General features: G+C 31.4%; 3 protein-coding genes across 3 annotated transcripts in view; 1 reads left to right on the forward strand and 2 right to left on the reverse strand.

Moving 5' to 3' along the window:
* Nucleotides 1-1,552: 1,552 nt before the first annotated feature.
* Nucleotides 1,553-8,395, reverse strand: LOC137932843 (sodium/hydrogen exchanger 9B2-like). The gene is made up of 10 exons (XM_068776518.1): nucleotides 8,292-8,395; nucleotides 7,308-7,450; nucleotides 6,476-6,707; nucleotides 5,309-5,478; nucleotides 5,001-5,212; nucleotides 4,410-4,581; nucleotides 4,174-4,328; nucleotides 3,539-3,703; nucleotides 2,887-3,070; nucleotides 1,553-1,563 (listed from the first exon to the last, which is right to left on the reverse strand). The coding sequence occupies exons 1-10, from the start codon at nucleotides 8,393-8,395 to the stop codon at nucleotides 1,553-1,555; spliced, it is 1,548 nt and encodes a 515-aa protein (XP_068632619.1).
* A 1,086-nt stretch (nucleotides 8,396-9,481) lies between these two features.
* LOC137933040 (lipase member H-B-like) overlaps nucleotides 9,482-27,089 on the forward strand; it is a 33,282-nt gene continuing 15,674 nt past the window's right edge. The window contains exons 1-5 of the mRNA XM_068776774.1: nucleotides 9,482-9,542; nucleotides 11,156-11,270; nucleotides 12,050-12,192; nucleotides 13,312-13,405; nucleotides 15,010-15,161. Of these exons, the coding sequence (XP_068632875.1) occupies nucleotides 9,482-9,542; nucleotides 11,156-11,270; nucleotides 12,050-12,192; nucleotides 13,312-13,405; nucleotides 15,010-15,161 (565 nt within the window). The remainder of the gene's footprint in view (nucleotides 9,543-11,155; nucleotides 11,271-12,049; nucleotides 12,193-13,311; nucleotides 13,406-15,009; nucleotides 15,162-27,089) is intronic.
* Nucleotides 16,571-25,607, reverse strand: LOC137933039 (aldehyde dehydrogenase X, mitochondrial-like). Its single transcript, XM_068776773.1, has 11 exons — nucleotides 25,497-25,607; nucleotides 24,729-24,833; nucleotides 23,529-23,796; nucleotides 21,171-21,287; nucleotides 20,339-20,526; nucleotides 19,824-19,926; nucleotides 19,144-19,325; nucleotides 18,822-18,986; nucleotides 17,965-18,122; nucleotides 16,807-16,881; nucleotides 16,571-16,728 (listed from the first exon to the last, which is right to left on the reverse strand). Exons 1-11 carry the CDS (start codon nucleotides 25,524-25,526, stop codon nucleotides 16,653-16,655), a joined length of 1,467 nt encoding a protein of 488 aa, XP_068632874.1. The 5' UTR covers nucleotides 25,527-25,607; the 3' UTR covers nucleotides 16,571-16,652.

A 27,089-nucleotide genomic window follows, 5' to 3' on the forward strand; every position in this document is an offset into this window, starting at 1 on the left:
GGTATTGCGTTGAAAAAGATTCGAAGAAAATTTAATGGTAATCACACAGGTCTTCAAAATTACCATCGCTATTAATTAAATATGTTTTAAATGTTGCTTCCTACTTTTCTACCATTGAAATCGTTATCATATGCCGGCTTGTATCAGTTAACATAAATTTTAGACAAACTTTTAATCAAAACTAAATTTATTTTTGAATGATACTTTGTTTGGTTATTGCCTGCGTATAGGTTAGTACTCTAGTTAAATATTTATAAATTTTGACTAAGCTTAAACATTATTATTTAAATTTTAATATTATGTATCAATGTTACGGTTTTGGCTCTTTTACCTTTTTTGGACAGAAGGTCTAAGTAACGTTATATGCCATTGTACTATATTATTTTTTTAATGTTTACAACAACCCAAGACCTCAACAGTTACAAACTGAAAATGAAATAACGAAAAGAAGTATAACCTAAATTAAAATGTCATGTTGACATTAGTATTTTACGTCTATTGTCTATAGTATTAATAAAACCGTAATAAATTCTGACAATAGTTTCTGTATATAAATATAATGATGATGATTTTTTTCCATACAAGATAAATAATCAGATATAATAAAAATATTTTACATGATGAATGAATAAAACAGATAAGTGGGAGTCGACAACTGTGAATAAAATTAAAGAAGTTATTATTTTCAGCTACTTTTTAAAATATGTGTAAGGTAACATTTTATTCACTCTCTTTAATGATATTAAATGAAATATTTAACATCGTAATCGAAAAAATATACAAAGTTATAAACAGAAATCAATGCAAGAACACGATCGATATCACAGAATAGTTAGAAATCAGTGTTGTAAGCAGGAACAATCAACATCTACGCAAGAAAACCAATCAATGTGGCAAACGACATATATAATATTACATTCTGCCACCAACGTAAACATTCATACATTGTGCTTAATAATTACAAAGTTATAGATTTTCTACTTATCTGTCTGGCACGGATATAGTTGTTTAATTAGTTCAAATGTCATAAACAAAGATGGCGCTTTTATATATTTAAAATATAGTTTAACAATGTGTAACGGTAATTGAATTTTTGAAGTAATTAATAGCATACTATATTGTTTAAACTAAATAGTTAAACTAGTAGTTATTTTAAATAATTTATAACATGAACCTAAAAATTACAGAGTAGTTCTAATTCTACTGAATATTGTGAGAATTTTGATTGGAACGACATCGGTGAAATTTTTACATATACTATATTGACTCCATGCTATTAGTAAATAAGCTTTAATTAAGTAAATTTCAACAAAAAAAATTGATATATAGATTATTCAAATTGACAATATATTAATTATAAATTTTACTTGTAAATATATATATATATATAAATAATTAAGTTACATATTTTATTAGGGATACGAAATAATATTAAAAAGACGTGTATTCATTTATAATTTTTATATTTCGTCATAAATTTTCTGATACATTAAATTCCGCTTTTGGCAAAATTAATTTTTGCGTCCGAAATATGATATCGGCTTGTAGCATTCTAGGACAAAGCTGTAACAAATTAAACATTGGTTACTCACTTAGGTTAATTTTATCATTATCATCATTATGTCAGCAAAGATAGCCACTATGACTGCCCGCGTCCAGCGACTCTGTGATTTTGAATATGTCGTCGGTTATGTAGTGGGGGCCTATTCACGCCGTGTACTGAATTTATGGCGTCATTCGACAACCTTTCGGCCTCTACTGCCGTCGGTTGAACGACGGATTTGTCCCCTCCACTGCCACAAACATTAACTTATAAATACTTCAACTAATGATTAGATTCTCTCTCTTATTATTGTTACCGGAGAGCATTTATATTATTGAAGTAAGTAGACATCATAATAAAAAAGAATAATTAGAACTTAAGATTTTGTAAAATACACACCAACTACGTTTACGGTCAAATATTTGTGACTTAACGAAAACGGAGCAAAGAAACCTATATTTTCATTTACGATAATTGTTTCGTTTTAAAAGAAAATTGCAGAAACTTTACATTTATAAACTGCAATATCTAGTGAAATAAATACCGTAAAAGGATAGAAATTAATGTCAATAGCTTAACATTTATACCCAAGAATAATTACAGTCACTGCAGGAATTTATTTATAAATTATAGTTAACTATATTCAACACCATATGCTATTGCATAATAGGTCATTAAGTTATTTTTTATGTGATATTCTATTTCAACTATTTCAATTTCCTTCCAGAAATGAAATTGCATTGAATAATTTTTTACTAAAAATACTTTAGAAGGTCTAAAAAGTCTGTGCGATCCGCACTGAAAGACTTAATCAAAAACACTTACAAATATGTTATTAATTTATTCTATTGTGTTCTCGGAGGCTGGAGAATTAGTTCAAGCGGTCATAGTGTAAGTATAACTGTTTTTTCACTCTTTCGTTTAAGAAAGTGCGTTCAAGCAAGGTGGTTAAAGTTCACAAGCACTGTCACACCGATAATCAAAATAAATCGGCACTCCACAGATATTTGAATTTTAAAGTGGATGGATGGCATCCACCAGGCCGCAGTCTCCTGCGCAGGTCAAATCAGATCCCATCACGTTCAATACAACAGTAACCGAAGGCGTAATACAATGCGCCACAAACTTTCCCGAAAGGGCCACAAGTCGTGGTAAGACGTAAATAAATATTTATCAGAAATATTTTTTTTTACCGTTGTATTTAAAATTTGCTATTGTAATTACATATAATTCAACAACATGCCACAATGTATATTGTAACATGTTATAATAAACAACTGTTTTCATTACACGACGTGTATCCGTCTTTACGGTCTAAATAAATTAAATCAAAAATAACTTACGATCTCGACTTAAAAGTCTTGGCCCGGTCACAGTAATGAGTGTATAGCCTAACGGTGCAAAAAGAACAACGCTAAGTACACTCATCGTTAAGACAATCGAAGCATATTTTTCTTCTTCCTCTGATAAAATGCCGGTAGTATGTCCGTTTCTTATTAAATCTAACGCCACTGGGCCTAAAGCAGCCTGATAAAACATTTCAAATTTATAATCTAAGGCTGAGGTGATCAAACTTTTTCAAAGGTGCAAGTTTTTTTCTTTTTTATGAAAGTTGTAAATCGAGTATAAATAAATATAAATAAAATAATATAAATGACTTGCTCGTTGCGACTTCAACTTGCAAATTAGTTTTGCAGTTAATTATTTTCTTCCGTCTATGAATTCCTTCAGTCCTAATTCGGTCTTCCAAGCATAGCCTTTTCGTGCCAAATTGGGTGTTTTATAATAACATAATATAATATTAAAAAAAAAATTGTAGTCGCTTAATGTAGTGCATAGTAATACATAAATGGTAATTCATCATCATTATATCAGACGATAGGCGCCCACTTCAAGACAAAGGCCTAACCTAAAGATCGGCACGATGATGTATCTTATTTACTGCTTGGGTTTTTTTTTATAGTTATGACTATAATAATTAAATCTTAAACGTACTTGAGTTGTTGCTTTAGCCAGTCCTGTAACTCCAATAAAAAGTTTTTCGTGTTTATTTAGTCCACAACCGAAACTTATTATAAACGTAACAACCATACGTAGCATTAAAGACGCCAACAAACAGAGCGAACCCAATTTTACAGCGTCGGCATTTACAGCGCCAATCTATAAAATATATTTATATACAGGATGCAGTTATAGATGTAAAAGTTTTAAAGGGGTAAATAGTAAATAGTAGCGCACCCTATCCAAAATTCAAATTTAGAAATAATAAATAACATAATATTTAAACAATACCGTTTCAACTTAGTCTTTAATGATATTTCATTTTCCAAATTCGGATTACTACTTATTAAGATTAATTTTTCTTTGCTATCTATCCCTGTAGACTTCGAACGGCCAGAATTATCGGCCATTCGCATTGAAACAAAAAAAAAATGAAACAATTTCTACAATAATCAGTAAGTGTGATAGGAAATGGGCGTAAAAACTTTTAAGCTTCTTTTCTGATAATTTTACGTCTTTATAGATTTTACTCCTAATCACTCCGTTTTTTAGAGTTATGGTTACTTTTTTATGATACAAATATTTAATTTACTTGTTTGATTTTAATGCAAAAAAAAATGATTATTTACCGTAATCTGTGCACCCGTGAACACAAATAATATTGGCTCGAAAAATATCCACAGAATTCGAAAGATATTAGTTACAGGATTTTTATTTATAACCCAGCCTTGTTTGTTCCAAAAATGGGCTGCTGTAAAACCTGATGATACTATTGCTAAGGGACCTGTTTAATACATGATGATTATCTAAAAATCCAAAATATTTTGTTATCTGTAACTTCAATAATAATAAAAATAACCCCGACCTGCTCCACTCCAAGCAATTGAATTACAAGTAAACAGCAAAAATAAACCACCTAGAAATAAAAACAGAAACCGCAACGGCACTAGGTATGTGTCTCCCATTTCGGGAACAACAGAGGCAATAGTTCCCCAAATCGAACCGAGTACCACACCCACTAAAATAGATAAAGGTCCCTGAAAGACAAGAAATGTAATGTACAAGTTAAGATTAATATATGTGTGTTTAGCAACAAATTCTAATATGCCTTAAAGTAAGAAAAAACATATACATACAGCAAGTGGATATAAAATAAAGATAAGACGAATAGATAAATAAAAGAAGAGTTTTTAAGTGAAATCACTATTTTATTTGGCGATCCTAATTGATCGATTAAAAACATAAATCATAATATAAATATACGTTAAATTTAATTAAAAAATTTCTTTTTATATGTTTATCTATTTATTTATATAACGACTACTTATTAGTGCTTCACTACATTTAATACGCGAAAAATAACCAATAACTTCTTATCTTAACCAATCTTACAATGATTCAAGCAATCATTATGTCAAAATTATTTATAAATGATAGATTAGTGTTATAAACGAACCAAAAGGATGTCGAATGCAGATTCAGTGGAAAATATGACATTCAAAATAACCACAAATATAGCAACACTTATCGTATCACCAATATCAGCGGTAGCTAGCAATATTGTTGGTATTTCTTTGGCAGCACCGTAGCCTTCATCACCCAATCTGTACATACATGGCACTAATACCGCCGTGGATACAGATGCTATTATGCATCCTAAAAGAAAACCTAAAAAGAATTTTTAAAAAGGGATTAGCAAATTTAAATTACAGAGTTAACCTTTAATTTATGGTTAGAGACTAAAGTAAAATTAAAGATGCTTACTCCAAATTCCGGGTAAGGAGAGAAATAAATGTGTAGTAATTGATACAGCTATACACTCAACGGCCCACGGCAAAATACCCAGTTGAAGTATACTTTTGTAATGTTGCTTCAAAACTTTTGCGCTAAGTCCTAAACCTGTTCTCATAAGCATTATTACTAAAGCCACTTTCCTATAACAAGTAAAATGTACACGGTAAATCAATGTGCTATATAAATATAATTATATATGAAATATTAAAGCGTTAAGCATATGGCGAAACGCAAAATATTCAGACCGTATCTAATTACCATCACTAATTTTTTTTTCTTTAAATATAGTAGAGTACGGACTCAGATTTTACAGTTATCATAAAGTTTTACTAAAGCCTGAGAAACAAGAAGTTATATGGAATTATTTGGATAAACTTTCACCATGATAGAGTCAATGAAGATTTTGAATGGGTCGGTATTTTCGAGTCATAGTTCTAATTTTATTGTTTGTATTATTTTTACCGCATTTATTAAACACATACGAGTAAGTATATATACTTGAAAGGGTTAAGATCGCATGAACAGGCATACATAAAGTTATGTATTAGAAACAGTAAAAAATATGAATTAATAAAGTCGTGAAGTAGCCTAAATCTAGTTTATATATTATTATTGTTTATTATATATACCAAATTATTATTACTAAATATTTTATACTATTAAATTTTAACAATTCATTACGGTGTTGAAAAATAGTATTAATAATCTTATTACACGGAAGACGCAGGATTCAGACAGCTTCTGATCGGTCTTCTCTTATCTGAAATCTATGAAGAGGGCTTTGTCCTTCAGTTGACGTCCTGCGGTGTTTCTAAAAGAGAGTCTAGTGGCAAGGTAGTATTTAAAATATGAAGGCTATAGAGCCAAAATAGGAGGCCATTATATGATATCAATGACTGAAAATTTTATTAACAATATAGAAAACACAGAAACTGATAGTGAGTTAGATAGTATAAACTTTTTGGCTAGTATTAAAACCTTTATAAAAATGTTTTGTGTATAATACTTTCTTGTGATTTCTTTTCGATTGTTGACTTTTACTTTTTTGTAAAAGTACAGTTAATAGTTCACTATATTAACTATCCAATTGAAGAGTAATATTGTATTTTATTGATGTAATAGTGAGAGCAATCAAACCTTAAATCCTGATTTAGTTTCCTATATTTATCCGGTATTTGCACTAGCTGAAGATTTTGGAAAATTATTCCCGTTAGAAGCATTGCTATAAATGCCGGTAGTGTGGTACTCTTTGACCACAACCAACCGATCAAATATGCAGCTATTACTAGAATTGTCATATTAAATAATTCTCCATTTATCGCTACCGTTTCTCCAATTTCCACGCATGCAATGCCCCATGTTAGTAATACTGGAAATTGATAGAAGAATTTTTATTCAGGTTAATATTTTTTTAATCGGGTAATTGTAAGTTCATTCAGTCTCTCTATTTAGTTTCATCATCATCATTTAAGCAGTAAGACGTCCTGGACCCCTCGTCTTCCACCGACCATAACATGGTCATTTTTCCATCTTGTGGATAGGCAAATATACTGCGCCGGGCCGTGGTCTCCTCTCCAAAACTTTAAGGTCCCGGACTTTTGTTCTGTGCGCCACGTAGCCTGCTCATTGCCATTTTAGGATCTAAATGACATTCGAGAACACTGGACTTAGTTGAGGCATGGTCGGGCTTCTAGACGCAAAGAAAAGTCAATTCCTTGTTTCTCTTAGAGTTCTGATAGCAATAATATAGAGGCCAATGTATACCGTGTGTTGCACGTATTGATAGAATATCCGGAGAAAGGTTTTTTAATGTAATAAACATAACTGTAGAGCATGGATGTAACGTGGATAATTTGAACAGTATTTTGGCGTTCCTGATTTTTGAGGAAGGGCATCATATACCGATGCTAAGAAAATAATAAATTTATGTGTCTTAAGTTAATAAAGATTTAAAAATGTAAGTACTCACGGAATATTAATATACATAGTTGTTGTGCCGATTGTCTGTACGTAGGAAAGAATGGAAATGGAAACACTTTTGCCCACCATGATGGCTGCCATGACGCTGTTGTGTCTTCCGGGTGACATCGCAAACACAAGTTATACCACCACCTACCATTATTATTATTTTACAAAATATACTACGAATTTAATTTATTACTTGGTGTCTTCGACAAGGAATACAATAAATGATATAAAAATAGATAATCCTTCATAATCCTCATAGCATTACAGATGAACGCAATATGACCCAAATTGCGTTCATGTGTAATATAATTATATCATAAGTTGCTTTACTATCATCTGTGCAAGTTACATGTGCGAATTATAAATGAGGAGATTCGTAGATGAACGAAAATGAAAGAAAACCCAGTGGATTGTCATGTTTAAGTAGTTGACTGCTGGAGTCTCAAAGTTCTAGAGTAAAGACAACAAAAGGCGAGCGCAGCATAAGACATCCAGCCCTGTTGGACATGGTGGACAGATGAACTTGTTAAGACATTGGATATATGACACTTCCAACCGGTCCCATTAAAATACTTTCACACTAATATTCAATTAAGTACGTATACTATGAAAGAAATGCTGCAAATTACATGGTTAATATTTTCTATAACACCGTAAATCTTATTTATGTATATTAATCTGAGTATTCATAATACGTGTAAAGAACAGATGTATCTACATTATTGTTATCACGACAAAGTTACGAAAATGTCTACAAATTTAGAATTTTGACAAATTTGTTGAAGTTTTAATATTTATACAGTACGCTTATTATACACAGATTAAATATTTATTACTGAAATGAACAATTCTAGTTATTTGAATTGTATTTAAATAACAATACCTAAAAATGATATAGATTTTCCGCGGTTTACACAAATGAAGAAGATTTTATGATTTATAACTTTTGTTGAGGACTATAAGTTGTTATCTGGAACCTTGTCACATCATGAAGCTGACGGCCGTTTGGGGCCAAAATTTTCTCGAGTGATGACCATGTGCCTGTGAACGCGGCTCGAATAGGCTTCCTATAACGAGAACCGATGACATTGTGGCGATTTTTGGGAAAGACCTATGCCACCGTTCCTTTTAAAGTTTTTTTGAGCAAAAGTATATGAGAAAAAATATTGTAAAAATCAAGTAAAACTGTAATAATCTTGAAGGTATAAAATTTTTGCTTCCAACACAAAATATAATTTTTTTTAAGCTAAGTCTTTTAATTGTATAGTAATGGTGTATTATATCACTATAGTACAAAAACAAAAAAACGTGGTATCTGGGATAAACAACTATTGTTTTATTCAGTCAATGGCTTGCGCTCGATGTGCATTGACATGGTGACCTTGTATAATGAATTTCGACTTTATCGTGAATCTACGTTACGTACGACTTCATGTTACAAACGCGCGCATTTGAGACCTGCTTCATGTGAAAGCTAGGTTAACATTTATTTTGTAATAAATTCGGATAATAACGTTCTATTTTTTTACATTTCCAAATTAAATGTTCTTTTAGTGTTTTATGTTTGTTAGTAAAATTAACTAATAACTAATTTTAGAATTAAATTGAAATATATATACGATGTGCAATGATTAAATAATTAATAGCAATTAAAGTAATTTTAAGTAAATATTAAATAAAAATATAAGCTAAAGACAGCGTACGTAACCAACATAAAATAACACTTAACTCTATTTAAACAAAATTTGTTTGCATTAAACGATAGAAAAGTTTAGAAAATTTTATCAAAATGTAACCTGGTGGATCGTATTCTTGTAAATTTGTTACTATTTTTTTATTATTTGATGTAAAACTAACTAAAACGTTTAGAAATAGAAACATTGAAGTATAAAAATAAAAGGTCTGTTCCTATCGAAACCGCAAGAATGGTGATAGTGAAAATAGCGGTCCCTCGCTTAGTGTTTGGTAGAAGACCAACAGTTCAAGTGGTCGTCACGGTGTCTCAGCGAGATTTATACAGTTTATAAAATTTCTACAATGTTCGTAAATAAAAAGTTTGAGGCAAACAATTTTACTGTAAAGAAGCATATTTAAAATAAACTATTATTTTTCCTTTACAACTTTAATTTGGGAAATATTGGTGAATTTGATATAAGTGAATAATTTTTTTTTAAAATGTGTTTGGTTAAAAACGGATTGTTTGTTTTTGTAATAGTTGTGTCTTTTGCAGAAATATGTAAGTTATTTTCCAGTACTTTAATATTTATTTTTAATAGATTTTATTAGTGTTTTTGTTTAAATGTAATAGAAATCATGACAAAGTTTACATAGTTTTTTTATAATTTACCTAGACACGGGTTTCACATTTTGCTTACAAAAAAATAACTTTTGGTTTCATATATTCGACAGCCTTGTTATCATTATTACTTACTAAGAAAAATGTAACGGTTAAAAAAATAATTGAAATAGGGATACGATGACATCAGTTTAATATCAATTATCTTTATAAGAATAACGTACGTACGACAATGGAAGAAAGTGATAGTTCGAGACTTCCACAATGTAGCCATTTATGTTGTTTTTGTACATTCGCGAACAAACTTTTTTTTAAACTTTCACTTTATTTTCCTTGCGTATCTAATTCAAATGCAAAATTAGATATTATGATAGATATGAATTATTATAAGAGATAAATAAAAATTAAGTGAATGGTCAACGACCAAGTTTCAACTCTCGTAGATAGAGAAAGCGGTTGTGATGCCATCGTGTGAGGTTTAACATAAAATAAAAATTAATTATTACAATCCAAAGCGATGTTTTCTAACAAAGTAATTTTTATTTTATAAAACTGTCGCTTTGAACGTATGTCAACCGTATTTTTGCTAAACGTTTTTTGAATTTTAAGCTTAGTTTCAAGTAGTATTTATTACTTAAGATATCGTAAACGTATCCTTCGAGAAGTTTAGATTAATTAGTACAATTCATAAACAACTATATTTTAATTTCATAGAATGACATTTTTGTTATGACAATACTTTTTTACTGTTGTACTATATATGCTCCCAGAAGAGTTTTAATTTTTAATATATTGAAGAACTTTAGAAACACTTACTAAAATAATTATTACATTAAGAATGCCTGAAGAGCCAAATTTGTATAAAATTAGAATCAGAGTGAGCTCCCTTATCCATCACACATCCTTCTATTACGAGACTTCCAAACGCGCACTGATCTGAGAAAGAGCCCACGTCAAACTCAGGCGTTTTTTTGTAATCACTCATACAATATTGTATAAAAGATGTTATTTTAGAGCAATTCATTCTCCAGCTTTTTTTAAGTATCCTTTGCAGTATAACACGATTTTATTATATATGTTTATATATACATACTACCGAGCAGTGGTAGACCAGCGGCAGAGAATTCAGAATTGCGTTCGTAAGTCGCGGGTTCGATTCCTAGGTTTCAATCTTAAATAATTCACACTTTGTGCACTAATTATACAGGATTGCCACTGCTTATAAAAAGTTCCCACAGGATGGGCAGCAGTGTCCTCTGCATACCATAATACCACATGGAGATCGCCAACCCGCCTACTAGCGGGCGATTTCTTTCTATTCCCCGGTAGATATCTTTGGGCAAGGCTTTTGCCTTAGAGTGGGCGTCTATGGGCTGAACCGACCATAATACCGTCTATGTATCGTAATAATATTTTCTTCCCCAATTTTTTTCTAGAGAGTTTGTGGAATGATCGAGTGATAAAAACTATTTTAATAATAACTAATGTTAATGTAATTGATGAAACTATTTAAGATTTTTCGGTGGTAACCTAGAAATATATTTTGTTTACAGCAACAGATATTGAAGGAAGTTTAATGTCAATGATGGACTTCCGGTATTGGAGATGCGTGATGAAACGAGAGTGGAAGTGTCCGGATAGCGAGATCAATTTCTTTTTGTATACGCCGTAAGTATGTCGTATTTAATAACTAGCTGTTCACAGCTCGCTGCACGTGGAGCGAAATGCTTTTTTTGGATGTCATTTCATAATATTCTTTCTTGGTAATTTGTAACATACTAAAAAATATTCTCGCCACATTTTATACCTATAACAGCTGCAGTTTGATATTAATATGCCTTCTAAAATGAACTCCCTTGTGGATGTAATTTCGGCAAGCCAGGAATGGTCAACCTGCGGCTAGCGACATGCAGCTCCCTGGTACGAGTTCACATTTTATTTATGTAACTATGTTGTCTTTTTTTGTTATAATGCCTTTTTAAAGTACTAAGCAACAAATATGAAAGACGGGGTTTAAATTTGTAACAAAGACACATATTACGTACTTTTATTAATATTTTCAATAAATATAAATCTTTGAAATAAATTACATCAAAGAGCTACCCGTGCTCTAAGTCTTATAGTTTTAAATTTATAGTGATAAATGAGTAAATAAAACTCTTAATGTATACACAACAGGAAAGTTGTTAAGCAATCATTTTTACAGACGTTTTTAAAAATCTATGCTTATTTTACATAGTCTGCAACATCTAGCGCATTATGTCTCAATATCGTTACGTATTTTTTAATACAAAATCAAATGTATTTCTTTGCCTATCTTTTAATTCGTACGCATATTACTCAGGTATATGATCTTCCGGGCATCCAATCTGTTAGCGACAAAATCATAAAATATTCCGTTAATGACTTCGTTACCAAAATAATCTTAAGTAATATTTTGTTAACAGGGAACGGCCTTATAAACAGTGGGTGGATGTCCGGTACAGAGATTTAAAGGGATATGGATGGAAGATGACCAGGAAAAACGTTCTAATTATTCATGGTTTTAATGGAACCCATACGAAAACACCCATATCATTTTTGAGAGATGGTAAGGAAATATAACAACTTAAAATAAATAGAGTTGAAACATTCTAACAATTATGTTAAAAAATACAAAAAAACCTTAATCGCCATTAGCCTTTACCTTTTTTAATATAATATTGAGGATTTAATTTAATAATATTACGTCTTTATCTTACGTCTGCCAAATCTCTTCACTTTACTTGAATGTGAAGAGATTTTGCAATGTGCTGCCTATCGCCTACCTGCTTCGCGAAGTCGTACGCCACTTTAACCCTATATGCCCGTAAAATTTTAAAAGAAATATTCCTAGAAAATTTCAAGTCTCAGAGTTTTATGGTTCCACAGATATCGTGATGAGGTAGTAATTAGATGGAAAACTCTTATATATAAAATGTGTGTATATATTAGTTTATATATAAATTTATATTATATATATTATAAATTTGCATCTATTGGTAATTAGATTATAGGTATTTCTTATGTATATAATATTTTATTGGCATATATTACTTCTGTTTCTATTCCGTTATTTACAAAACCAGCCAATTGGTTATCTGTGCATACTATAAGGCATTAATTCGGCCATTGCACACAGTCTGTAAAAGTGTTCATAAATAAATAAATTGAGATACGAGATCTAATGACAAGATCCGAAGACGAACGAAAGGTAGAGCTCAGCGGATTGGCAAATTGAAGTGGCCGAGAGCAGATGACATAGCAGACAGGATGACTGCTGAGACCTTAAGACTCTGGAGTGAAGACCATGATTCGGAAAATGCGGTATATTTCTCAAGTCTACCTGTACAGTCTATCCACAAAGTTAGCAGGCGGTTTTGTCAAGGTCTCCGGTAGACGTTGGATGCAGGCCACTTCCTTCCGGTCTTATATGAAATCTATGAGATGGCCTATGTCTAGGTATTAGACGTTGATGATTATGTCTAAAAATATCGTAAAGCTCCTTTAAGCTACTTGCTACATTATTACAGACGCGACACACTGTAATGTTACTAGTTGTTTTAAGCGTAATTGTCTTATAAATAATTTAAAACATACCTTTAGCAAATATCTGTGATAGATAAAATTTATTTACAATTTTTAATACATGTATATGTGTAATTATAATGAACTATATTTTAAATTTCAGCCTATTTATCTCGGAAAGACTACAACGTGTTCATGGTTGATTGGTCAATGCTGTCGCGGTTTCCATGTTATTTATCGGCGCTCTCGAATATGCGGTAAATTTATTTTATTTTATCATTACTGACATCGTTTGTGAAAAGTTTTTTACTTGTGCCACCAATTTCTGGCTCGTTAACTATCCCACAACCGTTTCGTCAGCTTATCAGGAAGGTATTATTGACGTTGTAACATTACTCGCGTATCACATCGCCAAACCCCATTCTAGATAGAAGCGTTTAAGGAGTTTCTTCCGCCACTTCTTCACCAAGTGCTAATCGAAATGGTAATATTGTTTGCCAGGTAATAGCAACAAACTATGTCAGGGTTCTAACCTCTCGGGTGCCATTGAGTCGGAATGCTAAACAGATATTATTGTCGGATGACAGCCTAAGCCGTGGTCCCCTTGACGGAACAAATGAGCCTAGGGACTGCACGGATTGCCCTGCTAAGTGATATAAGAGCTTGGCGACCTCCCAATCAGGTGAAACTGTAGTATGTAGCAGCCCGTTTTAGACAAAGCACCCACTACGCCCTGCCCCCTCGAATTTTAAAAAAAGTGTACATAAATTACGTCTTTCTAATAGGTGTACATATGTATTTAGGAGTATGTATCGTATCTAAAGTAAAACTATTTTTGTAGTTCCGAATAGAATCCTTGTATTTGCAAAATCAAATTACTATATTTAGACTCTTTTTTTTCGTGGGGAAATCCTGCATTGGGTACTCCTTTGCTGCGGAGGCGATGAAAGGGTTATGCCGGACTCCTACCGGCTAAAACCCCACTATTTTCTTCAACACCCATTGTTGAAACTACGGGTATGCTTTCGCAAATTACTGTAGTTTCAAAGGCGGGTGGCCCAGTGCCTCAACTTCTTAGACTAGAGCTCCAGTCCCCCATCATATATAAGCGAGATTTAGTTCGCGTGCCATAGCAGGACTATATTTACACCCACGAGAATAGTATTACAAAAAGGGACAGATGGTCGCACGTGCATATAAAAAGCGGCATTCTTCAGCGAGTAGCAAGTCGAACAAGACGTGCCGGCTGTAAGTTGGTCAAAGTGCATTGTTGTTCTATTGACCTGACTTATACTGTTGCACGAGTACTATTTGCTTAGATTATCGGGATTCGAGGGAGCCGAAAGCAGAGTCTAATACTTTTCTAAGGTAGCGAAGCTATTCAGCTAACATCCGATTAGTATTTCGACTCATAGAACACCGGGGGGATCGAACCTCCACTTGTTAAGAACATGTTATTAGAAATATTAACTGACTGCACTGACCGTTGGGGCCCGCGGGCTAAGTTGTGTGTTAGTTTGCTTCGGTGTAGCCTCAATAACTGCACTGTTTTGTATCTTCATACACTATATAAACAACTTATATACACTACGTTGCGGTATAACCACATATGCATGTATAATTATTATCATCGCGATGGACATGTGCACGATACATCCAACGTACAATACGAATGTATTTAGTAAAACGAATCATATTTAATATTCTTTAAAACATAATAATTAATATGACTCTTTCCCAGTGTATTATGAAACATTTAATATATTTAATTACCTTTTTTACATCTTGTGTAATTGCGGCTTGTCTTATAGGCAATCTCTACCAGTCAACCAAACTAATTATATTTAATATTCTATAACAGATTAGCTGCGCAATGCACCGCTCAGCTGTATTCTCACTTGACACAGGCAGGAGCTTTAGCGAAGATGACCACCTGCGTTGGTCATTCCTTGGGAGCTCACGTATGCGGCATGATGTCCGAACACCTTACTCAGAAGCAGTACAAAATTGTTGGTAAGTAAAGGTTTGTGTTCATTTGTTATACGTCCATTTTAAATGTTAATGACCGATTGGTTGCCTTCTTTATAATAACATTATTCAAGATCGAATAGACAATGTCTAAATACTTGTTCACTGTGTAATTATAATGCTACCGAAACAGCTGTAACGTGCCTTAGGTATGTGCGCGATGAAACGGGAAGGGGGGAGGGGTTTGAGGAATATCGGTCGGTCCGTTACGTCAGTCCACCAGTAACATTCTCGGCGTTCAAACTTTTTTTATCGGCTACTAACCAGTCGCGCTCTCCTAAAGCGAGGTTTAGCTGTTTCGGTCTTCCAGTAACTGAGGGTAGGCGAAAGTTATGTATTTATTGTTTCCTTGAGCTTTGAATAAATAATCATATTATGACCTTGCAATCGAATGAGCAATGATTTACTGTATTGTTATATAATTAATAGATAGGTCCCTTATCGCTTATTTACTCACTACGTAGTGCTAAATAATTTGATTTCAATGAGTACTTACTAGTTGTAGTACCATCTAGTTGTTTAACGTTCGAATAAGTGAAGCAAATTATATATGTTAGTGAGAATATTAGTTTCAACAAGCGCAAAATTTCAAGACTTAAATATAAATTTTGATTCAATATATGCATATACACATCTATATAAAACGGTAGTGTTTCGTCATTAAGAATGTACATATTTGTCAAAATATATTAATTTATTGAAGATGAAACTATTTAACTACTTTTTTATTATAAAGGAATGAAAAATGAACGAAGAATGCTAATTATTGATTTACTGTTACCAAACGATAATAATTTTTATTCTTTTCTTGGTTATGGTGCTCTAATATAGCTATTAAGGGGATACTCCGGTCCGCCCCCTGCCTATCTTCACATATATATACACATATTTATAGCAATTTTATGAATCCTTTACCTGTCGCAAATATAAAACTCTATATACATCTAGAGATTATAAGTGTTTAATGCTATTTATTCATTTATATAAGAACAAGAAATATCATGTCTATTTTTGAAAATAGGGTAGGTGTTAGGACCCGCTACCACCCCTTTAAAAATCACCATTGTCCACTAGGAAGCGGTACAGCCTTGGAAGCCCATGTACATGGCTGCTACAATCACCATGTTATGTGAGTGTTTCAAGAGTACGAGGTGTACTTGAGGTTAACTTACTTAGTCTCTTTAAAAATACTACATCTTGATTTACAAATTTAAAATGTATTTATGTGGACGTATGGGTTGACAAAAGAAAAAAATATCATTGTAATAAAAAATGTATTCTTAATATTTTAAAATCGGCTACAAAAATATAATATGCTCGTTAATTTATATAACGTTGATATTATTATAAAACACGAAGTTTAAAAAGCGAATATCAAGTTTTTTATTTTTTCAACCTGTGAAATGACAGAATATTCTTTATGAGCAGTCTGGAGTACTTTAGTTACCTTTCCAGTGTAATTTAAAAATAAAAATTTTAAAGTAATGGTTTCTTTGGTAGAGACATCGTGACTGTCTTGATTTCTAAGTATTGATTGATGCCATCCTCTCCTCTGGAAAATTACAATTGGTCAATTAAATTATAATAATTAATTAATACTTGTCTAAATGAATAAAAAAACAGCGCTTACAACTCCCTTCCAATTCCGGAATCTTTGAAACCTCCAAACGGCGTTTGGCTTGTGACGTGATCGTAGGTATTTATCCTTATAAAATAAAATCAGTATTATACATTTTAAATTAAAATATAAATTATACATTGTATATATTAAAGTTAAATAAAAAGAGATAATCTATTCGAGGTCTACGACCGATTTGAATTGATACGTTTTCACAAACAGACATCGATTAATACCGGTTTATGATACCGCTCTTACTTTTTTTATCTGGTTTGTCTAGACCGACATTGCATTTTGTGTTAGCTCTACGATTATAATTTGATTATTCGATAAAATAAATGATGTGTTCGTATAATCTCTTTATTAACTTTAATCGTGTTACTTTAAAAATTTATTTGTTTTTAAATATGATTGCTGACGAACCATTAAGTAAATTTAGTAATAAAGTGGTTGAAGTCGTTTACTGATTCAATTTTAAATTCATTAGTATATGTTAAGTTAGAAAAAAAAATTAAACTCTTTATTCAGTTTGATTTGAATTTAAGGATATAGGTGGAATTTAAAATGGATTAAGTTGCAAAAAAAAGTTATATTTATGTAAATACTTTGAATCGAGTTTTTTCACGTAAAAACGACCCAAAACTGACACAAACCTAAAGATAAGAATCATTATCGATTGTCCAAAAATTAAATGTACTGGTCATTTTTTACCAACTAGATATGAGTTTAAAAAAATAAAAAAATGTCTCTTAGATATTCTAATTATATTGTATAAGCTACACTTGAAAGTATTAAAATAGTCGATCGTTTTTTTAATAAGATTAATTATAAAATAATTACATACAAATTATTATAACATATTATTTCTATTGCAAAAATTCATGTAGCTATACTTACCGTACTATACCTTACCGGAATGGTTTAAGATGTTGGTAATAGCTAAGAAACTTTAAATGTGGTGAAGTTATATAATATATAAAGTGTCTATTATGAAATATGACACAATGTTTTTTTTTTGCTGGAACTCGCCAATAACAACTGACAGAATCAAGTCTACAGCGACAGATAACAAATTCCAAAAAAAAACCAATCACCTGTATTTTCTATAAAAAATATTATACACTTTTTTTCAATTTTATCTGCTGCCTTCTTTAAGTTAGCTAAGCTTACCATACAGAGCCTGCGCGAACATGTTTGGCGAAGCTCAAAGCCGTGGTGATGTCGTTTGTGATGACCCCAGCACCAAGTCCATAGTTGGTGTCGTTTGCTCGGTCCACTACCTCGTCGAAAGTTTCGAACTTGAAAATGCTTTGCACTGGACCGAATATCTAGAATAAACAGTTCTTATATCTTATAATATGCATAACCATCCGTCAGATTGTTAAATAAAGAATTTTAAACAAACACATTTTGATTTCTCTCGGTTTACCGAATGATCGTTTACGGTTATCATTTTAAATATATTTATATATATATATATATATATATATATAAACACACGTATATATAGATTATATATGCATGCATATATTATATGAATGTTCATATGTTGCCATCAGAAACTATTCTGCCAAAAATATGTAAATTAAAATTTTTAAGTATGTCTGTATATACACTATGTTGTTTATGTATATATACTTTGTCCATTGTAACACGCCACCAGATGTCGCTTCGATCTATTACTTTCTTTACCGTTCATCACCATCATGATGATGATTATCATATATTAGCACGAGTTTCAATTTTATGATCATCATTTCAGCCGTAGAACTGCCACAGCAGGACATAGGCCTTCCCATCATATTTCCAACAGGACCGGTTAAGTGGCCGTCGTTGTCAATTATTTTCGTTCGTGTCAATATCCTTATTCCTGATTCGATCTTGTAGAGAAAACCCGATCGAAGCCTAGGACTCGTTGAGTACTCGTAATAGTGAGTTTACCAATGAGGCCAGAACTAAGAGACAATGTTACATTTCTAATATAAAACTGTTCAATTACATCTGATAATGTAATAAATATTAAATACCTCTTCCCTAGCAATCTTCATGTTGTCTTCGACATCTGCAAACACAGTAGGTTGTATATAATATCCCACTTCGCCAACTTTGTCTCCGCCGGCAACACATTTGGCACCGTCGTCCTTTCCAGACTTAATATAACCCAAAACTTTTGAATACATTTCTTTGTCAATCTGAAAATTTAAAATTTAATTTTGTATATTATATTTTATTTTCTCTAATTGGCCAATTATATTATTTAATAATAAATTTGTCCTTAGTAACGTTTTTTGTGTCACAACTTAATTCTGGAGACTTGTCTATAGGTACATTTTCAAAATTATATTTTACCTGTGGACCCTGTTGTACATCATCGAAGGGATTGCCCACAGATCTCTTTTTCGCTATTTCCGCGGCCTTTTTAACAAACTGGTCGTAAACGCCTGACTGGACATAGGTTCTTGTTCCCGCGCAACAACATTGTCCGCCATTTGCAAAAGCAGCTGCATGCGCTATCTGTGCTGCTTTTTCAACTGAAAATAATGTTATATTTATACATTCAAACCCGTTTTTGTGCGGTCTTTTTATTAATGTAACTATTTTATGAGATTCTTTTTGTGCGACTTGTGAAAATTTGATTTACGAATAATGTGACAGAATTAATTAGAACGATGGTATAGCAGATAATTCAGGTCAGAAGTTGTTATTATATTTAGCTGACCGTAAGCCAATGCAGATAAGTATTAAAAGGAATTGCCTCTTCAATGTACACTTTATATTTAAAAATTTCGAATAAGTAATACCCTGTTAAACAATGTAGGTGTATCTTGCGCATATTGTATAATTATTATAATATGGTCACAAAATTTTTACTTTGTAATCAAATAATTTTTGTTTCATTCGTTGTTATCCCCAAATATATCAAGATTGACATTTAAACTTCGTTCACATTTAATTAAACACCTAAACGGATGAAGTATATTAGTGATTGTAAGATTGCACATACAATAAAATGCAATAAAGAAACTTACCGTCTGCGTCATTGAATACTACCAAAGGACTTTTTCCTCCAAGCTCTAAAGTTACTCTTTTGAGATTATTTGCTGCTGCTGCTCCTAATACAATTTTTCCAACCTAAAAAGTGATCAAATTGTTAAATATTTAGTTATCTCTGCATAATACAGTGTGTGATGACAAACGGAATTGAATAATAGTTTAATTTTTATTTTTATTTCTTCGGGATATTACAATTAACATCATCATCACGTCAGTCGATAGATGTCTACTGCAAGACATAGGCCTACCACAAATATCGCCTCGACGTCCGGTCTTTCGCTGTCCGCATCCAGCGACTTCTCGGTTCCCGTGCGCGTCCCGCCCACGGCTATTTCTGATGAGCAATCCATCGAGATACCTTGGTTTTTCTGCGGATATACTCATTTCTGAGGACTGAAATATAATTGCATTCTAATAACTTTGGCAACAAACAAATCGCATGTTGCGGTTTTCTCTCCTTTGGTGAATCAAGCTATTTAAATGCAGCTACCTCGGTTGAGCCCGTGAAGGCGACTTTATCGACATCCGGATGGTGTGCTAAAGCTGCTCCAGCGGTTGGTCCATAACCAGGAACCACGTTCACCACACCCGGAGGAAACCCTGCTTCTTTGATCAAATCTGCCACGGCTAACGCAGTTAGAGGCGTTTGTTCAGCTGGCTTCAAAACAATTGTGCAACCTGGAGAAAAATATTTTTATTAAAATAACAATTTTATTTGTATAACTTATTTATATGATAAAAAAATCGCAATAACTTAGATTGATATATCTATACGCATTACTTTTTGAGCTCTATTATGATCAGTGATCACTTTATCCCGATCAGTTTCTTTAAGGTAAAAGTACATCAAATATATCAACATTTCAGCCGTAGGACGTCCAGTGTTGGACATAGGCCTTTCTAATAGATTTCCAATAAGACCGGATGCATCCTGCGTCTTTTGATGACTTTAATAAGATTATCGATCTTACGCTGCGCTTGCTGATCCATGGTTTACATACGTTCATCTACGGATCTCTCATTACTGATTCGAACTCCATGTATTTGAACGACTGTCATATGGTTATAAAAATTTTAAAATAGAACATATTTTTTTATGGTGATGAGTTAGCTTGTCATTCTTGATTGCCTCTACAAAAATATATGGTAGCTTAAAATCAGTACGAAAAGTTCACTAAAGGCACTCTTAACATAAAAGGTTGCCGTCAAGAAGTCCTCATATATAAAATATTTGTACATAGTGATAAATATAAATATACTTGAAGAAAATTATTTGTGTGTTAATTCAAAAATTGATATAATTGGCGGTAGAAATCAATTACCTGCGGCTAGAGCAGGAGCTATTTTCCATGACAACATGGGAATTGGATAATTCCATGGAATTATTTGACCGCACACACCTACCGGTTCCTTAAGGGTCATCGCTAAGACCTCGCCATCTGTAATTGTTACATAAAATCAAAGGATAAATGTTAGAAAGAATTTTATTTAGTATATTGTGCAACAAAATGCTTGTTCCCCCTGGGGAAAAAATAATCAATAAAAAAACAATAAATTTATGAGAAACTTATTGTTTTTAGCAATATTCTCCTTGACGATCTATGTATCGTTGCATCTTGAAAAATCAATGAAAGTAGCAGTGGACCCACATCTCTGGAGGTGTTTTTCACGATATTTTTCAGCGCAACCTTCGCTTCTTCGACACCTTGAAACCGTATCGTTTTTTTTTTAATTTTGAAAATAAATTTTGAAGTCGGAACTTTAAGGCGGTTTATTCAAGAATTCCTCACGTGCTATTGTTAAATACTCGGATGTGCGTTTGACCGAGAGCGTGGTCGCGTTGTCCGAATGAAAAAGGTCTCTACTGCGGGGATTTCGTTTTATTTATTTCTTCTAAACATCAGGCAAACTAACCTTAGTGTACTACATTGCTTTAACCATTTCATAATATTCCGTATACCGTTTCAAGATATTATGCAATAATTGTTTTAGAAAGTAATATTTACATAATAGTCTATTCGACCAAATAACATGGCAATCAACAATTTCTTTACACTCAACATTATTTTTAAACTGCCTTGTAAAAAAAGTTGAGCGAGCGAGGATGCGATTGAAAAAATGCATTCGAGATATTTTAGAACAGACGGCTAGACATTTCTCTACCTCCCTCGTCTTATCGCTCACATATATTAGGTGACTAGCAAGTTTACGTATCATATTTAAATTATTTTAATTTATTTATAACTAGCTGTACCCTGCATGCATAGCCACTACCAAATAAAATAAATTTCAAAGAATTACATCACGTGTCACCACAATATGTGCAATTCATTGGAGTGATAGCGACGCGATTTGTTGATAATTGGTAATATAAACTAAGAAACCTTCGTGGGCTCATGAACAATAGCTTTGCTAAAGATCATCACATGATCAAATGCATAGTTTACGATTCTATAAAGAACATACAGACAAAAATTCATTTTACATACATATAAGAAAATTCGCATTTAAAAATACATTAACCTTAATTTAACATTAGGACTTTAAGTCGGAAAATGTGACTGGTTTTAAAAATTCTTCACAAGATGCTATGTTAAAACTAATTATTTTTTGAATATATATGCCTTTTCTAAACATATCTGCATAGTTAAATAATCAAATTGCAATAAATCGTTCACATCGTGATGTTCATTCATATGTAACAATTAATAATTAGATCTTTGATTGTTAATTTTGTATTTGAATAATGTCTTATTAGTATAATGAATTGATAACGAGAAATTGTGACGTAAATCTTTGCAGTTTCGCAGATATATAGATCATTTATTTTTACTCGTGCATAATGATCACGCTAAATAATTCTGGAGATAGCATGATCGCACATAGTTTACATAATAGCGCGATAAGAAAAAATGTACTTGTTATTTAGTAGCCACTTTGTTGGAAACACATTCATGTGCAGATTGTTTCGTCGTATACAATATTGATAAAACTTTAAGTCGTCTGTTTTAAATACACCATTTATAAAAGAAAAGATATCATTAAATATTTACTTGGACACCTTAGAATTTATAATAAAATATATAAAGTATAAGATAGCAAAGGTTTAAAAATAATTGGGTACAAACACGAGGGTTAACTACTTTGTTTTCTATCTTAAAATTACCTCGTGTTCGAAACAATCTATGGTAACTTTCCGTTAGCCGGGCGTAAACAAAAAATCGTCAAATATTATATCATTTTTACAAATCTTGTACATTAATACATGGTACGATTGTATGTGACTGTGTTTTACTTTCTGAATTTATTTAAAGCAAAGTATATTTTCCTTTTTTTAAAGCCTAAATTTTTGGAAAATGATATGGATGGAAGATACGAATTTAGAATTTAATATTAAAAGGTATATTGACACGAGTTTAACATGCCATGCGAATAGATGCCCGTTGCAAGGCAAAGCTCTATCCCGAAAATCGCCACGATGACCGTCGGTCCACTTAGGATAGAGCCTTCTTATGTCATCTACCGGTCTCTGGTCGCGACTCGAGAACTTTCCAGCTTCAACGACCGTCAAGTTATAGAAATGAAGCTAGGTTATAAACAAATATCAATAGATTCTAAACAACACATATTTACCCCAAGTAGATTTTTATAAGCTGCCTAAAATATTTACTCCAACAAACCTGCAGGTATTGTGTTTCCTAAAATCTTATCAGCTTTCCCGGCATAAAACCTTAAAACACTCGCGGAGTAGTAAACCTCTTCCTCTGCGACCTTCACCGGTTTGCCACAGTCCAAAGTTTCTAGCTCTGCTAAATATCGTGCTTGCGACTCCATAAGATCTGCCAGTTTCAACATGAGCATGCCTCGCTGCGATGCGTCCATGGTCCGCCATTCTGAATAGCGGTGGAATGCTTTTTTAGCTGCCGCGACTGCTAAATCGATGTCGGCCTGTAAATACAGTTTCCTTTTTGCAGATAAAACACAAAAAATATAATATGTGATTTTATAAAAACTCCCCCAAAACCTGTTTTTGTGCTGTGTACTGGGACTGCATAAAAGAAAGCGCTTAAAAAATAAATTGCTAAAAAATTTCACTAGTAACAATAAAAAACTATATTCGCAACATATTTAAAAAGTGTTTTAAAAGATATTTTTTTAAGTTCTTCTTCACCGTATTAAAAAATTCTTTCGTAAATAATAATTCAATAAGAAATAACTAGGAATAGTAAAAACGTATTATTATTAACTTTCTCGTGGTATCTCTATACTTCTGTTCAAAATCGCTTTCGTCACTTGAAGACAATATCTCGTTCTTGTTTACAATTGACTTTTTCCAATTACCATGTACATCAGATTAATTTTTGCGTCGACTTTTTTTAACTAGACGCTAATATATGTCTTGGTAGCCAAATGTACTAGACCTAATATTTGGATCTAACGATTACTTTGTCAATTATGTCCCAATTTGGTTGAAGTTTTCATGTTCCGCATAAAAAAAGATTGCACCAAAACAGGTTTGAGTTTAGTATATATTGTGTAATCGATTTTTTGTCGCACTATTTTAATTTTTCACTACATTGTAGCAGATTCAAAAATAGAAATTTACTTATTTCAAAAATAGAAATATCAAACCACTATAAATAATATTTTGCTGTCAAGTATTTAATGTATTCTTAAGACAATAACCATAGATAAAATCTAAATTACGATGATATTGATTTATGGCGTTAAATACGATAAAACCGATAACGCGCAAGTCTGTACGCCAGAATATTTACAGTTTTATAAATATATCATGCGCGATTGTCTGATAATACAAAATGTCATATCGCTACAAGAAAACTTACGAAAAAAGTCAAATAAACATAACAATATGTTACCTTATCACCTTCTGCAACTTGTATGATGATTGTTTCATCTTGCGGATTGATAGTTGGGAAAGTTTTCTTACTTACAGCATCAACCCATTCATTGTTAATGAATAACTGTTAAGAATGTCAATTTTTATGAGAAATAATTAATATATTTGTGACAATGTTCTTATTTTATATTTAATTCTACAAATAAAACGTTTTTATAGCATAATAACCAAATTAGAAGGTAGCTTTTTCATCTATTGCTCTACCTGATTATAGACCAATAAAAAATATAATTTATTATAAAAAAATATTCAATAATAAAATGTTCTTAAATAATAAAAATTTACTATTCAAAGATAACGTAAAAGAACCGATTGATAAATAATATAAACGCGACCGCATCTCTGAATACTTTGTGCAAAAGGAAGTCATAATGTAAAATATAATTTAAATTAATTTAAACTTATTAAGTACCTATTGAAATTAATATATACAGCACTAATTCACAGCAAAATTGCGTAATGTTCAACCAAAAAATACATTTACAATATACTAATATTTAGTACAAAAAGTATACAACTCGAATTATTATTATTACACTCGAATTATTATTATTACATATAATATTAATACAGATTGTTCTTTAAGAAAATTAAAAACATATCAATTAAGAAATATTGCAAGTAGTCGCGTAAATTTTTGTATATAAATAATTGCGACTGTTAGGCATAAAGTATAAATATGATGTATAAAAAGATATTAATTTAAGAAATTTTAAATTCCTAATACCTTTGTATATTTAACATCCACCTTCACCATGTTGATAAAATTTGAATCTTTAAACTAATATATCGTCTGCACACTACTATAACGTTTACGTTGGTGAAAGAGCTCTGACAATCTGACATTCGTGAACGCGTGTATTACCAGGTTAAATAAATATTATTGTCGTGACATATGTCAAAATATTGTGTAAAAATTTATCACAAAATATATTCTTTTTATTAATGTATACAAAATAATTATTTTTAGGGTTAATTAAAAAGCTTTCCAAAATGTTTTTGAAAATTAAAATACATAACAATCTTTGTTACGTTCTTGTCTTTTTTTCAAAATTGTTATTTTAATATTTATAAAGTTATTTATTTTTACCTTTCAGAAAAGCTGTTATATATTTTTTTGTTTAAAATTTTTTCTTCTTTCTTGCTCATACCGTTTATACGTTTTAGGATATAACGAAAATTATTACAGATCTAGTAGTAATGTCAGTTTGACTGAAAAGAAGCAGCTTTACAATTTTTTTTATTATACACATTGGTATATTATATTTAACGAAATGAGAAAACTACAATACTCAATGAAATTAATATGAATTTGTGTTTGTTATATTTTATAATTTCTGTACTGATATTAATGATGTTGTAAATAAATAATTAAAGTTTAAATAAAAAGACGAAATGGTTTCAGGTTGTGAATGACAGTGTCCATATACTACATACAATTAATGAATTAATATAACACAGATAAAAATGTAATAAATTTAGTTTTGATGCAGTAATAAAACTGCATCTTATCATGTCTCTTATTGGGTTTATGAAATGAACTGAATGAAAACTGAAATGAATAACAAATATAATAAAATGTATGTACACATAATAATAAAATTTAAATTATTTAAATTTTAAATTTTTCATGAAAACATATGTCGATGTAAAATATTATTACAAATATTAAATGTTGTTAAGACCTTTTTTTCGAATTGTATTTTTAGTGAATTTCAGCAATGGCCTTATAGATGTAAACATATGTAATCTTGGAGGCACTTACATGTAATATAAAACAAACATTCCGCAATATATCACAAAAATGTGGATCGTAAAATGAAAACTAATTTCTTTTAATTAAAATATCTATGAGACATTTGAAATGCCGATTTATCAATGAACTTGTGAAAAACACGAGTCTTTATTAGTACTGAAATGCTACCACCTAACATTATAAATAATGAAAACGAGTACATATGGCCTTTTACAACTTTTGAGCAATTATTTGAATTGCTTTATTGTAAAAAGAAAAATAATTTAACTAAAGAAAAAATTCATAACGATGTAACATTTATTTTCTAAATTATCCATGATGTATCATAAAAAACTGGGATAATACTTGCGAAAATAAGGTATAAATTAAACTTCAGTTTAACCGAGTTTTTTAAAAAATCATATATCAAAAATTATTTTTGTACATAATCTTAGGTTTTATTATTTGTTTGTTTTGGTACTTTTTTCATTCGGTTGCCGTCGAATGAAGTTGGATAGGCTTCCAACTAGTTTGTGTTTGATTGTTTCCTCTTGATCATTACTCTATTTTACAATTCGTTTGGCT

This window comes from Battus philenor, unplaced genomic scaffold (assembly GCF_028537555.1).
Source record: "Battus philenor isolate CCGP_79_NKW_IND1 unplaced genomic scaffold, ilBatPhil1.0.hap1 SCAF_12, whole genome shotgun sequence".
Classification (NCBI taxonomy): Eukaryota; Metazoa; Arthropoda; class Insecta; order Lepidoptera; family Papilionidae; genus Battus; species Battus philenor.

Coding starts and splice junctions, on each gene's coding strand:
- LOC137932843 (XM_068776518.1), bottom strand. CDS start 8,395: ATGTCATCGGTTCTCGTTATAGGAAGCCTATTCGAGCCGCGTTCACAG. Junction 5,479..6,475: donor AAACTAAATCAGGATTTAAG/GTTTGATTGCTC, acceptor TACTTGTTATAG/GAAAGTGGCTTTAGTAATAA. Junction 4,582..5,000: donor CTGCATTCGACATCCTTTTG/GTTCGTTTATAA, acceptor CTTGTCTTTCAG/GGACCTTTATCTATTTTAGT.
- LOC137933039 (XM_068776773.1), bottom strand. CDS start 25,526: ATGGTGAAGGTGGATGTTAAATATACAAAG. Junction 18,987..19,143: donor ATGTACAACAGGGTCCACAG/GTAAAATATAAT, acceptor TTAAATTTTCAG/ATTGACAAAGAAATGTATTC. Junction 16,882..17,964: donor GTTCGCGCAGGCTCTGTATG/GTAAGCTTAGCT, acceptor TTATTTTATAAG/GATAAATACCTACGATCACG.